Raw genomic sequence first — 15,628 nt, forward strand, 5'->3', positions numbered from 1 at the left:
ACTACTTTTAACAGTACTTGGTGGTTTCTTAGTGCTAAACATAGTATACATAGTAAAAAGGCCATTCCTAATTTAAAGACTAAGTTGAAAAATACTCCCAGATTGCTAGGAAAGGAAACAGCAAAGCCTTAATAAACTTCTTGGGGGAACTGCTTTATAAGTAAAGGCTTTAAGCCTCTGTTAGCTCAGAAAAGATGTTGAGAGAAGAAGAATTAAAAACAAATGGGCATAGCTGACAGGTCGTAAAAGAAATAAAATTTTACTTGCCCAACGAGAACTGAGCACGGAACAGAAGTCAGACTGGTTAAGGTAATCACATAATGTAACAGCTAGGCTAAAAATTGGGCTCAAGTCTACCTAGAAACAGGATAACGAGTTAAGCACCTCCTTTTGCCTTATTTATAAGAGCTTTTCTTTGCCACTGAACTGAAGATCCTGCTGAGGTTTCCACCTACAGGGTCAAAACAAGCCCTGCTTCCCTGTGATCTGAAACACAGAACAGCACTGAGCTCCACTAAGTGAGCTGTGACTCAGTGTTTCTTAATGTCCTAAAATTTATACTATAATCCTGTTCTAGAAATTTCATTTTGTCATGTTTGTAAGATACTATTAACAGTTGTCCTTCACTCAATGTTTTAAGATGTTATTGTAATGCATTAGGTGAATGATTAATATTTTCAATACATGCCTTTGAGGTAGACTCGCCACCCACCCCCAGGACTGTTTCCTTGAATTCTTTGGACTCCTGGTTGGAGGTGAGGTCAGACACCAGGATCCTGGGTGCTCCATCACTCAAGAATAGCCACTCACCCTCCTTTGTCCCTTCGTGCTAGAACAACCCATCTGGACACAGAGACTTTTTCCACCCGCTCTTGTTTGTATAAAGAAATAAAAGATAAATAATTAAGACACCATAACGTTAGGGATCTTAAGAGTCAGACTGTTTGCAGAATTGCAATTACAAGTGAGATATCTGCATTTCATCTAATTCACACTATCAGCACTTCTACTGCTTTTTGGATTCCTTCTTCCCCATTTCACAGAGAACAGAACTGAAACACACAAGTAATGGAACTGATCAATCAAAAATCCAGCTGAAATACTCTAATAATTGAAGTCCATACCCAATAGGACCACCCAGACCACTACACTTAATTATAGGTTTCTATGCTTTTCTGAATTAGGAACAGGTTTGCTTGCCCAAAGGCAACCCACATCTATCAATTGCCACTTTGGTTCTACACTGTTACACAATTTGCAATGGAGCTGAATTCGTTTCTTTGCCTGTAAACCTACTTCACACAGAAATCTGAGTTTCAGCTGTTACTACCAATATTATAAAATCAGAATACTCCACTGGTTTAACTGAGGTTGTCTTGGACTGAAATCACCAGCTCTCCAGGGAAAAGAGTCTTTCTACATCTTCTCTAGGACAAATCAAACCACGACAACACCCCCCAGAAACTTTGTAACAAGCAGTATGTCATTTATTCTAAGAGAGCTAACATCACTAATCAAAAATCTCATTAAAAATAATACTTTCTCTTTCTTTTGTGCACGTATTCCCAACACCCTCCTCCTTCATTTCTTCTTCTTGCCTCTAAATGCAACTGAAATCTTGCTTAGGAGAACAATCCATATTTTCACTACAGCTATACACATAACTGTCTGGGTTGGGGAAAAATTACCATTCCTCTACCTCAAAGATGTAGACTTCCAGGGACACACAAAGGAACACTCTCAGTTTGAACAGCTCTAGTAAAGCCATTTTAGGAAATATATCTTACAAGACAGAAAATGATCCACGGGGAACCTTTGTGTAAGCTCAGAGCCGTGTTACACTGCTATAAGGACACTGCCAAAGGCGGCAGGCAGAACTGTCCCTGTGAAAACCACACGCCAAAGAACATACTCACAAACTCTCCTCATTTCCTAAACTAGGAAATCCTCAGTGGTGAAAGCCTACGAGTGAAGAGGTCTTCTGATGTGGCTCCGTGTTCAGCATCAGCCTGGCAGGCGAAGCGGGTCCTGCCTTGCCCAGAGCCCCAGAGGCAACGCGGGAGCAGCGCGGCGCAGCGAGGCACAGCATGCATTAACTGCTTACAGACACTAACAACTAATCAAAGCAAAGCTTTGCTGAAAGGGCCACATCTTGGAGACTGGAATAGCTGGTCCAAGAGGTTACAGTAATTTTGTAACTAAGCACCAACTTCCAGTCTTCTCTCTCCTCTGGGAGTGTCATGCTGGCTGGGGTTTTTTGTGAATCTCTGTGGGAAAACGTATTACTTCTAACTTAAACACAGCAGTTGCCTATACATTGCCCTATATCAGGTTTACGGTATGGCAAGATAAAAATCAAAATTAAGTATTTCCTGGTTACAGCCAAGGACCTAGCACACAGCCAACCTGTAGTTGTAAAGCAAGTCACCTCTGTTAGTAAAAGGGAATTCATACGGCTGCTGACATACTGCTGACATTTAACAAATAACGGATACGAACAAGAAGGGAAGCAGCCAACGGGGCAGCCTCAGACTTCCACCCCATCTGACAGCAGCAGCAACAGACCTCTCTCGGAGTGGAGTAATAGACCAAAGGTCTTCAGTCTTCTTCTCCCAGCCCGAGGGCTGATGAGCTTAACTGAAGAGAATCATTTTCCTGAGCCATCTTCCAAGAAGTTTTATACTAGAGGCGATATCCAAGCACAGGGCTATTCCTGTGTGCATTAGCAAAAAGAATTTCTGTTGTGGGAATTAAAAAAGCTTTGTTTATCTAACTACAGAACTTTGAATTGTTTATTCACTTTGTACAGCAAACTTTTGTTCATTGCTTCCCATGAACCTCTGTCTTCCAATGTATTTGCTTATGTGAATTTTACAAGCTCTACATTTTTACACTAGTCTTCTCTAAGTTTGTAAACTACAGCTGGGGTCCTCCAAGGCAAAAGAAACTGAATATCCAAAACATCAGCATCATTAGTCTTTCAAAGCTACTTTCACTATCAACGGTTTCAATCGGTGTCCTAAAAAACACATCTCAGTCTTGTTCCCTGCAGCTCTGACCACCAGTCTGTGACAACTCACCATGACAGTTCATCAGTGTGGTTGTGATTAGCTGCATGGAATAGCAATTGGAAACAGTAAAATACTTTAAGTCAGTTAAGCCACTGCAGCCCTTAGAGGAATGGCTGTACTTTAATATTGTTTGTCCATAATACACAAACCTGGAATCAAGGTATCGGAAGAAAAACAACTGATATCTTTAAAGGAATAAATTAATGTTGTTCTTCTGGATATTATGCTGGAAATGAGTGAAAATTGTGTTACTTGTATCATAACCGACTGCAAATACGACTAAAATTCTGAGAAGGCTTCAAAAGTCCCTCTGCCCTGGCTCCTAAACTGGCCTTGGCCACATAAAGAATGAACTGAGATCACAGACCCGCTTCTTCTATTACTTACAATAAAGTCAGTTAGCATCGCAGGTCCAGAACTAAAGCAAAATAAGAATCGTAATTGTTTGCCTCTAAAAAGCACTACACAGGGCAGATATCAAGAAGCGAGACACTAACATGCACACTTCAACACAGAGTAAAGCACAGTAAAGAAAAAACAAACATAGGAGGTGTCCACAATAAAAATGTTTCCAACTGTGCTTTAAAGTTTGTTAATCTCGACAGATATAAACGTCTTTCTCACCTAATAAGCATATTGTAGCAACTTAGTGCTCCTATCCGATGGGATGCTGCCTCTTAACCTGGGCTTACTTAGGTCCATGGTAAAACTTGTCAATTCTGAATCCAGAATTTCACTAAACTCCAAACTTCACAAGTATTATCTTAGAATACTGAATGAAAAAAAATCACAATTCTAAGTGATTTATTCTGTACCTCATACTCAACTTAGACAGTCAGATGCAATACTGTTCAATTTTCTCACTTTGACAGTTTCCGCAAAGTTGATGAAAGACTTGCTACATGTCACTAATCAGTGTCAACACATTAAGCGCTTTCTCATAGTTACATGACTTCAGCTGTGTCTGTCTCTGCATACGTACAACCACAGAGAGAAAGTACACAAGACTACAAGCGAGTTCGTGCCTTGGAACCACTCTGACATATTTAGTTAGAAATAAACCCTGGGGCATGTTGAAAACCTACTCAAAAATACTTTCCTCTGAAGACTGCTAACCTCAACTACCTGACAGCACACTAAAAAAAAAAAAAGAAAAAAAAAAAGTCAAAATGTCATATGTATTTCAGGAAAGCAACAAGGACTGTTTCCAAAAACAAAAATAAAGTGACAGTTAAGTAACATCACCATTACAGGGAATCAGTTAGGCATCAAAGCTCTTATAGGTCTTATGAGCTCATGCAGGCAGAAGTGAGATAAGAGAACTGAGGATGTTTGTCTCACCTTGGAATAAAAATGCTTTGCTGGCATTGTGCAGTCCTGACACTTGTGTTACCCCAAGGGTTGTATTCACAAGATCCAGTTCTGTGATGACATCAATTTGTAAGTCAGGATCCATTCCAAATCCTACAGCTGTTGGAGGCACAGAGAAAAAGAGAGAGATCAATTTTTATTTCAAATCAGGTAATGAAAAGAATGGAGAAGAATATGTAGTGCAGACATTTCTAGTACCTTCACACACACACACTGTACACAGTAATTACTTATAAGACAGTAAGTCTGCTGCAGGAAAGAGAAGATATTCTTTTCCAATTCTTTCAATTAAACTATATCCTTTCCACAGATTATACTACATGCAAGTTAAAACATTCTAAAATCGATACATTAATCCATATCTTCATAAAGCTGAAGAGTAATAAATAAATAAAAGCATATCCACCTATGCAAAAAGATGAAAGAGATTTGCAGTATTCATCTATTGGCCACAGGATTTCCAGGGAGACGCAAGGACTGAAAATTCCTCTCACATTTCATACCTAGATGCGACTAACAGATCAGGCCCCACTGTTCACAGTCTAAACGTAGTCCATTTTCCTAAGTGGACAAAATGACGCTGGAGGAGATACGGTAGCAGGGCAAAGGACGCCATCCTGTACGGCAGGAGCCCTGGGTGACTCACCAAACCGTCTGATACTGCTTGGGAAGCACACCTCCGTATCTGAGCACAGCCGGTGCCTGCGAAGCGTGCCAAAGCCTACCTACAAAGAGCAGACATTCGTTCACCTAAACCAGCAGTAGCACCTTCTGGTCTGCAAGAGAATCTACTGGAGAAGTGCAAATCTAAACCTAAAATTTAGAAATGGCTTATGCCCAGGAAAAGACATGGGGTGCTCCTTGAACTAGTAGGGACCTGATGGGATTGACACACACTCAAGCCGTTTGAAGTTGCTATGTTCAAAAGTTCTGGGCAACCTGATGATTATAGCACACCAAGTTCATCAAACATATCTCCTTTTCCCAGGGACAGGAAGAGGCCAGCCTGACCACAGTGTCTGTCTCAACACAACAGTACGTGTGGCACAAGATCTCTGTCTGAGACATAGGTCAAATATCTCCTGTGGGATCCAAGCACTTTCCTAATGAAATTTTTCACTATCGTCATTAGTAATGGGAACAGGCTCCGAGAATGAAATCCTGACACAGCTGAAGTCAATGGTAAAAGTCCCACTGACTTCTGTGGGCAAGGACATTACCTGTAAAGCACATGCAGATTGATTTCCACTGAGTGGGCTGCACGTTCAGGTCTAAATTGATTCATTTGTTATTCCAGGACTGTGCTTCTGGATCAGTTAAGCAGCAAATATTCTAGTTTGATTCTTTGAAAGGCTCTAAGAAATTACTGAGGTGTACAGAACGAACAAGAAGTTACGTATTCTACTCATAAATCATCTGTACCACAGAGCTCGTTCTCCTTTCCTTTACTCAAGGATTATAACTTGTTGGAATAAAGTGTTGCACTCATGCAGAGGATTCTACCGCACAAGGGGCAGAGTAGTAAAAAATATTGAAAAGACAGCTTTAGGAGGTCTCTAGCAACCTTGCTGTACAAGGAAAATTAAGATGTAGAGGCATCTGGCAGAACTGAAGCTTCAGGAGTGCTGACATATCCAAGTGAGTACATACACAATGCTTTCGTAAGGATGTGGGGATAAGTACCTTTTTGCAGAAAATTAGAATTAGAGAACATGAAACCAGAACATGAAACTCCTCCAAAGGTTAAGACTTCCCCGATAATCAGCAACATCATCAGGCTTTTAGCACTACCTTTGACTTCAGCCACCCTAGACGCTCAGTTGCTGACCGACCACAACTGAAACTGTGCACGCTGACGGGCTGAGATCACCCTCCCCTTCTGAAAGAAACACCAGCATCAAAAACACAGCCTGCCACCTCTGCTGGTCCCAAACCACCTGCACAGAGTCAAAATGCTGCTGCAGAAACATACTCATCCTGCTATAGCCAACATTTGCCAGCAATTGCTTTCCTTTAATGTACTTGTCTGATCAACAAGAGGGAACTTAGCAACTTTTTGATTCCCAGCCTACAGCAACTCCTCCAGTGCAAGGGCTGCAACCTACAAACTTCAGACACAAAGGCATATATAAATATAGGGAGCAGCCTTTTGGGGAGGGAAAAAAACCCACCACAACCCACACAACATAAAAGCAAAGATTCTTTTAGAAGAAAAACAGACGGACTTATTTCTTCTAAGGTTTTCAATTCAGAAGAAAAGCATCACACTGTAAATTGCGTGAACTTACTTATCAGGAAAGATAGCGTCTGCTGTCCCTGCCACGAACCGAGTATGCTGTCCCTCATTTGAAAGGGGTTACACCTATTCAGATCAGCAAAAACCTACTGATATGAAGGGAGGACAAGCAGCGACTAAAACTTGTTCAACAGAAAGGACAAACTATGTCCATTAAGACAAATCTTGACCCCATTAAAGTCAGTGAAAGATTTGCCACAGACATCAACAGGGTGAGGAGAGAAACCACAGCTAGCAAGTATAGGCACTCCCATAAATCACAGCAGCTCCACTGCTCTATTAAAGCTGTTTATTCCAGCCCGAATACCCAAGGCTCAACAAGTATAGATCACTGTAGCTCCACAGGCTTCGATTTATGCCAGTGAAGGATCTTGTGTGACAACTTCAGCGTGCCCCCTTCCAGCTTTTAAAATGCTTTCAAAAACAGAGACTATTTCTAATGTCACAGCAACTATTAAACAAGAGCCTACACTGCTTTAAATACCTAGTCGTTTTCCTGTGCTGGCTCTTCAAACTGCAGCAGGCACTCAAAAGCCTGGTTAATAATTAATAAACAACAAATCAGCAGCTTCAGTATGATAACCAAGTCTCCTTTTCCCCTGTGGTCTCCCACAGTCTATCAGAAAAATACCACAGGCGTATCAACCGCACTTGCATCTAGTATTTTATGCTGCCTCTCTTCAGCGGAACAAGACGCTGGAAATACCGTTTTTTCTGAAGTAAAAATTAACCATCAACCCAAGTGCTCTCATTGGAGAGCTGTGCGAAGCTTGGGCCTGATCCTGACCGGTATGGCTTTCAATTCCTTTTTAAAGTAATTGGGCCATTCCCCTTAAATCGGTGGCTTACACGAGCAAAACTCCCAATGATTCGGCCAGGTGGGTGGGAGTAGAAATCATCGCAGGACTTGGTGGATTTGGCCCAATGTGAGCGGAAGGCACTACAGTAGATTAGAGGATTAAGCCATATAATTATGAATGATGTCACTAGGAAATCCCTAAAAGAAATTAATTCTGCCTTACAGCTCCAACAGCTTGTATTCTCCGCTTGCACCTTCATCACCTACACACCCAAGCACCAACACTCATGCCACACTCCACCTAGCTAATGTGCAGCCATGCAACGCATTTATCATTTCCTCGGCATGTGTAACGTGCTAGTCGGGGATGGGAAAACTTTAAGTAAAAAGCACACTCAACACAACCAAATCATTCCCACGTACCCAGGTGCAATCATTCAAACGGTAAAGTAGGAGGCTCTAGGAGAAGCATTTTGCGCTTTCCTCTCACAGCTTCAGCAGCAATTGTTGCACACAAAGAACTTTCCGAGCGGCTTCGCAAATTCCAAGTAGCGGAGTTTCGGGTCCTACTGACCGTTTCAAACGCCTGCGTGCGCTAACGCCGCCACAAAAGGGACAGGCGGCATTTTCCCCCAACTATTTTTATGTCGCACCTCTCGAGATCTGTAGGTTTCGATGAGGTAATAATAACCGTAAGAGTAATTATCATTTTACGACACGAATTCCTTCGCACTTTTGCAAATCGTGCCGGGTAATTTTCCTGAGAACAGGCACAAGCACCAGCGACAAACGTCCCCGTGAGGAGCTCAGCGGCGGAGGAGCGGTACCGGGGCAGGGGGAAGGAGAACAAAGCCTCCGCAAGGCACAAGACCCGGCACCACCTCGGGCGCGCAGCGCTGCGGGGAGCAGGCGGGGAGCAGGCGGCGGGCACGGCCCCGGCCGGCGCAGCGGGAAGCGCTGCCCGCCCGCCTCCCGCCGGCACCACCGCGCCCCGCGCACCGCCCGGCCGGCCCCCCGCTCCGCTCCCCGGCCCTGCGCGGTGCCCCGCGCACGCCGCTTTCCCAAAACTTTCCCTCGCCCACCCCCCGGCCCCCGCGCAGCGGCCGCTCCCCGCCCCCCCAACTCCGGGACACGCCGGGCTGCGCCCCCGCGCAGACCCGCGCAGCGAGGGACGCCCGGCCCCGCCGCGGCGGCGGGCGGCAGAGCCGGGGCCGCTCCCCACAGCGGGCGCAGCCCCCCCCACCCCCCCTCACCAGCTCCGGCGCCCCACAAACTTTCCCCCCTCCGGGCGGCGGCCCCGGCTCGCCGGGGAGGCGGCGAGGGCGGACCCCGGCCCCGCGGCCGCAGCCCCTCACCTGCCCCGGCGGCGGCCGCACACGCCCAGAGGAGCAGGAGGAGACCCATCGCGGCGGCCGCCTCCCTCCCTCCCTCCCGGCAGCTGCTGCGGAGCCGCGCCGAGCCCAGCGCAGCCTCCGACGCGCGGAGCGGCTCCGGCAACCGGCGGCGGCTCCGCCCGCTGCCCAGGCGCGGCCCCGACGCCCCCGCAGCGGGGGCTCCCCGCCCGCCCCCCGCCGTGACGCGCGGCCCCCCCCGGGCCTCGCCAGCGCCGCCGCCCGGCCGCGGCCACGGCGCGGAGCGGCCCCCGGCCGCGGGGAGAGCCCCCCCCATCGCCCTCCAGACGGTCTCGGCGGGGAGAGGCGCCGGCCCTTTGGCCCCCCCCCCCCGAAAAACGCATCCCCCGCGGAGCGGAGGTCCCCGCCACGCTGCCGGCGGCGCGTCCCGCAGCCCCGGGTGGGTGCGAGGTGCGGCCCCGCAGCTCTGCCGGGGGCTGCGGGAGCGGGGGCCGGCCACCGCCCTCGCCTCGCTCCCGGCATAAAAATAATCAGAATCAGCCCTTATTAACTATTTAGCCTCAGCAATAATTGATGCCCGGTATGAATAAACAAACAGCAGCTCGAAGATGTAACACGGCGACCGGCACCGTTCCGCTGGAGCCTTGCGTGTCCTTGCTCAACTCACTTAGCTGCTCCCTCCTTTCAGCCTCTGAAGTGTAAAAGAGAGGGAAAGTATTTAAAGATACTTGTGAGTCATCTGAGAATCTGCTCTGATAGCTGTTTTAAAAACCCATCTTCAAATATTTCCTCCTTCCCACCTTTAATTTGGCTCGGTTCTTGGCAAGACACAGACCACCACCTGGATCAATTATATGCGCATAGAACACCTGACTTAAATTTGAAGTAGAGATTACAGGCCCCGGATCAAGTTCCCGTCCCACCGAACAGGAGCAGAGTGAGATTTCCAGCTGATCTCGCTTTGCTACCGTTCAAATCAAGCCATTTCAGCTGTAAAGCCGGCGGATCCTCCTCTCTGCTGCCTCCCCTCATCACGTTGTGGTCTGGTTCTGCACCACGCGAATTCCAGCCATCTTAAATGTAAAATAATCAGCTGTACGTTGGGATAAAGTTAGGAGGACGGGAAATAAAATCATGCCCATCTTAGGAGGGAGTTGCATTCTCACACCTTTACGTGAGCAAGAGCAAAGAGTCTAGCTTGGCTGCCTAATGACTTAATTAGTAAGATCTCTGAAAACAGCTGTTCCTGGCTGCCAGCAAGGCAACGCGCTCCAGGGAAATCTCTGGGGTGGTCATTCCGAAAGCATCTCACTGATTTATCTCCAGTGTATCAACAGAGATTTTACTCGCATTTAACTTTCTATCTTCTTACTTTTGTTTAGGATACCCTCTGTTATTAGCGCCTGTGAGGTATGGGCAGAAGTACAAACACGGTATGCATGTGCGTATACATAGCTATATGACCATAGCAACAAGAAAAAGAGGCAACTATACATCAGCAGGTGACGACGCACCCTTCTATCCCATCCTGATAAAATCATTTTTCTGCATAGAATTTACTCTCTGATTTAAGAAGAGATTTCTTTCGGTGAAATAGGTCTATACATTCAATTCATGTTAGCTTAGCTATGTTTGTGCTTATCTGGTAGTAAAACCAGGGTCTATCTGCACACAAAATTGAATCTAATTCAACTCGTATTTTCCATTTTCCATCCGGTGCAGAGTGTTTATATACAATTTAAACTGGTCATAGATTCTTAAACAGTCCTCTTATTAGCTTCACCTAAATCTGGATTAAATGCTATTTTAAAAAATTACTGTGGGTACATAACAAAAATTTGCACTGAGCGGCTTTACAGCACAGCTTCAAAAACATCTTGAACAACCTCATGGATAAAGAATGTCCTAATCACTCCTGACTTGTTCTCCTGCTGATCAGAAACATCCAAAGAGCCCACAGGTACTGCAAAAAGGAACACGAGCAACTTGGTAAGATGCGCTCTGAAGGGAGCTGATCCCACAGATGTGGGTTATTCCTATAGTTCAGCTCGGTGCCCAAATGGCAGAATCATTAAGGTTGAAAAAGACCTTGAAGATCATCTAGTCCAACCATTAACCTCACACTGACCGTTCTCAACTACACCAGATCCCTAAGTGCACATTGGGAGAGGATTAGTAATCTTACAGGCATTTTCAACTGTTCATATTGGAAAAGGACAGGACAAATGGATGAACAACAACAAAAAAATAATATCACATTCTCCCAGCCAGCACTATTCCTACACCTCCTCTAATGGCAACAAATCATCTTCCTTTATCACCAAAAAATCTGATACTCTGATATGATCTTGTTGGAAGTATAAATAGCTGAAAGGCACGACATTCAGATAAGAATTAAAACTGTGTTCCTGAACGTTCTTAGCAATTAAAAAAAAAAAAAAAGAAAAAAGAATCTGATGGCACTTTTGCAAGACTGAAGCATTAGTCCTGGCAAGCTAGCTGGATTTCAGCTCAGATAATATTCCCCTGAAAGGATGTTCTTGCACACTTGTTGGACGTTGAATGCTTCTTGATTTTGACCTAAATTATTGTGACGTTGCTAACTGCATGGTGCTAAACCGTTAGTCCTGTCAGACACAAAGCTTGTGGCATTTCGAGGTTTGACAGAGTATTTTTGACTAGGCCCAGCATCTCTCAGAGAAGTTGTAAGGTTGTTTGCATTCCTTGGGTGAAAGGCAATTAAAAGTGCTAAGTATTATTTAAGCATAGCTGAAGGCAGGGACTCAGTTGGCAGCTAAATTGCAAATGCTGGAAAACAACAGTGCTTCCACCTGAAAAAAAAAAAAAAAAAAAAACAACAAACAAAAAACGTAGCTCATGGGACAGAAAATCTCCTCTGCTCACAAATAAGGCTCATGTCCTGGAAAGCCTGCCTCCAAAGGGATACCTGCAATCCACAGGGACAAGATTTCCTTTGCAGACAGCAGAGGGCAAGAACTAAAACCAGCACTTCCACCTAAACGCTAAGAAAAAGAGTAGATGTAAAGAGAGAGGGAGGGATACTGTATGCCATACCTGTCCTACCAACTGACAGACAGTCGTGAAGGACTATATAATACATGCTCAACAGGCTGAAGGTATCCACATTAAGATTCACACTTACATAGATAACTAACAAACGCACCAGAATAAGGCCTTACAAAGAAAAATCATTTGTCTACTTCCGCGCTCAGTCACGGAGCGACACCTGCTTTTTCTTTAATTCCTGAATGCATGGTTAGCTAATGTTTGAAGACTGCAAAGTCTAAATTAAATTTTACAACTGATTACTCAATTAGGTTGGTATAAAATGTGCCCTTTGGTCTACACCCTGACCAGAGGAAATTCAGTGCCTGAAAGTAAAATTATTTCAAACTAAACATCTGCTTAGTACTGCAATAGAAGATGTGCTATTTTCCAGTCATTTAAGTAACATACATTGGTTTAAAGCAAGGTCTGGGTGAATCCATGCAACTAAGTTAAAAGGACGTGGATTTTTAGCTGTTCCCATGAGTTTAAAGATTTAAAGCAGTAATGCCTAATGATGACAGCAAAGGACTGTCTCTTGCTCCAAAATCAATGTGTTGTATCATTGACTCACATTGGTTGACTCTGGAGATTTGACAAATTCTGTGTTCCTCAGTTTTTTCCTCCTAAAGAGGGGACTAATGACACTTTACCTGCCCCTTAGGACTTTTACGATGCTCGCTGGTAACTTCAGACTTCTCCAAGATGAAATCTGTCTTATACGTACAAAGAATTTCTGTAGTATTCCATCATTAGGTCCTGCCATCTCCTTCATCTGCACATACACATCTCGGAGAAATGCAAGTTTACAGAGAGACAAAGTACTTTTCGGGGGGGGAGGTGATTACCAGAACTGCTGAAACTGTCCTGCCACATACCTATTGAGCTGTCTTCAGGATTAGGCCCTTGCCTGGAACTGCTGTCACACTCCTGGCACCACGCTAGTATCTCCTGTATTACCACATTTGATGCCACGCTGTGATCAGACATCGTTCCTCAGCTGCTGAATTTGGGGAAAGCTTGTCAAAAGCTCTTGTCTGCCAACAGTGAAACAGGCTGGATCGGTGCCATTTCCATAGCAGGCAGCTGGGAAGGGAAGAACCTGCTTCCCACATGGGTGGCGTGGCACACGCCGCTTGCGCTGCCCTCGCCGCACCGCAGGAATTCAGCTTTAAACAAAGCATACAGTAACACCGGGAACTTTGCCTTTATACTTCCCTTCTCCCCTTGCTCTTCCCTTACATCTCTCATTTTCATCTCTGCTGAAACTCGATTGGTTTTAACAGTTCAACAACCTTTGGGATGATTGAATTGATAGGATAAGAAGGATATGAGCAAATCCGGTGGTTGGTCCTCTGCTAAGGAATCAATTATTCCACAAGCTACAGAGCACTCAAATAGTTAAGAATCCAGCCATTTAATTGATACTTGTTTCTGCAGCTGTGCAATACCTCCATTTCCCAAGAGGGCTGTTTCCAGTTGCTGCTCAAGGTTTCTAACAATCATATGGATCAATTCTGCAGATACCTTAAGGCTGTGTGTTAAGTAAGAATGATGTTTGTGGTGTGTATTGGGCGGGGAAGGAGGCGGTGGAATAAGAGACATTTCATTCATCAGAAAAACGTTGACGTATTTTCTGTTTTAAACACATTTATTTAGAGTCTTTAGAGCCCATACATTATCGAATAATTTTAATTTATCACATCCAAATATAATAGGCAAATATATAATACAATAAATTGCATTTGTACACATAAATACAAAATTTGAGGTAGGGCCTCAAGAATAATGATTTCTTAAATTAATAACATACAGCATTATAATATGCACTACATGAGATACATATGAAACATAATCTATCTTCTCCACGTACAGCTAATGAAAAAATTAGATAATGACTTGGTTAGGGTACAAATCTTTATCCATAGGCAGCAGTACCCCATAGAATGCCTGTAAATATATATATATATATTTATATATGACATTACGCAAGTAATTAAGATTTAACCCATCAGCGATGGGTCCGTAATAAAGTGCCATAGGACACAGGGCGCAAATTCTCAGCTGGTGTAAATTGTCACAGCTCCAAACAAAGCTGTGACAATTTATACCAGCTAAGCATCTACCTTACAAGGTAATACTACATAATATAAATGACAGATAACAACATGTTTTAGTCAATTGATAATTTTCCTAACAATGGAAGATAGCTATAAGGCAAATGGTTACCTGAAGATGTATTTTAACATTATGGGCAAATAATAATATTGCAAGCAGTAAGGTCCAGCCCGGTTCTCACATTACATTAAACCCATCAGGAAAACCTTCTCTCTTTGGCGACAGGCTGCCTGAGGGTGACAAAGGCAGAAACCCCAAATACCCCTACCCTCCCCCCTCGAGTCATCAACCTGAGTCTCTCAGGAATATCAAGCTCTGACCATTTTACAGATACCTTATGTGCACACCATTTAACTGCAAACTAAGAAACGAGTGTTCTCTTATAACAGTGTTACTAGCAAAACAGAGAAACTTTCTGGGATGCCACTTGCTGAAGCTCTGCAGCCTGCAACCTACAATCCCTACAGGTCTGCCTTAGATTGCAAGAAGTGGAGCTGAAGAATAAGAAACCAATAGGAAACCAATGTCGGCCATAAATAAACAATTGCTTTAACACAGGCAAAAAGAAATCATACAAGCCACACAACTGTACATACATTCGAAAAGACCAAAGGTATTTAAAATAAATCAGGCGCTGGAATTTCGTGGTAAGAGATAGCCACACAGTGTATCGGAAGCAATGATCTTCAGTGCTGAGGCACATCTAATGTGGTCAGTGGAGCAGAACCTAACCAGAAGACTACTTTGACCCAATTGAAACATCATATAAAGACCATCCAAGTCTTTCTCAATTAAAGGTCATTTTGTTAAACCCTTCTTTTGGAAACAAAGTGCTGCCATGACTAGCTGAAACACAGGTTTTGAACATTGCATATTAAAAACACTAGGAAGACCCCAAAGAATTTGAAGATGGCAAGCATTTGCTTTAGGTATAATCTTTAATGCCTACAATAATGCATCTCATCTCATCCAGAAATTCAATTTCATTTCAAAGAAAAATTATGCAACGTAAGTCATTTCACCAAATTTGAACATTTTTTACTCACAAGATAGATAGATCTGCAAGTACGTACATCACATTTTTACTAATATGGCTTTTTCCCCTCCTTTTTTTTTTTTTTTTTAAAGATCTTTACTGGTATTTAATTAGTTACTAAATTTATTTTTAGAAAATTATCAAAGTACATGCAAACTTTTCCTAGAACATGGTAAATGAAGTGCATTCCCAAACTTCAAGGTTACTTCTCATTTAAAGAAGACACTGCTGGTTAATTTAATCTCAACATTCAGATTTGGCCAGAAAATACTTTTTAAAAAGTCTAATGTGGAAAAAAAAAAAATAAATCTGCTTTTAACGTACAGTGAAAACTTCACATCTTCTGTGATTTTTGTATGCATTTCTCCCCCCTCTCTCCATGTTTTTGCAACCCTAGTAATGGAGGTCAAAGCTGAAGACAAACATCAGCTAGAACAAAATCACTATCATCCATTTTCAGAGTTTCAAAGTCAAGTCTAATCCTGAGCTAATGACTTAGCAGGCACAGGAACAACATCT

At 43.7% G+C, this 15,628-nt stretch overlaps 1 protein-coding gene across 2 annotated transcripts in view; it reads right to left on the reverse strand.

Moving 5' to 3' along the window:
* The window catches only part of NELL1 (neural EGFL like 1), a 296,852-nt gene extending 287,838 nt beyond the window's left edge, over window positions 1-9,014 (reverse strand). For both annotated transcript variants that reach the window (XM_074918430.1, XM_074918429.1), the window contains exons 1-2: window positions 8,893-9,014; window positions 4,413-4,541 (exon numbers count right to left, since the gene is read on the reverse strand). In XM_074918430.1, the coding sequence (XP_074774531.1) occupies window positions 4,413-4,541; window positions 8,893-8,941 (178 nt within the window). In that variant the 5' untranslated portion in view covers window positions 8,942-9,014. The remainder of the gene's footprint in view (window positions 1-4,412; window positions 4,542-8,892) is intronic.
* Between the last annotated feature and the right edge of the window lie 6,614 nt (window positions 9,015-15,628).

The sequence above is a fragment of the Athene noctua genome, chromosome 14 (assembly GCF_965140245.1).
Source record: "Athene noctua chromosome 14, bAthNoc1.hap1.1, whole genome shotgun sequence".
Classification (NCBI taxonomy): Eukaryota; Metazoa; Chordata; class Aves; order Strigiformes; family Strigidae; genus Athene; species Athene noctua.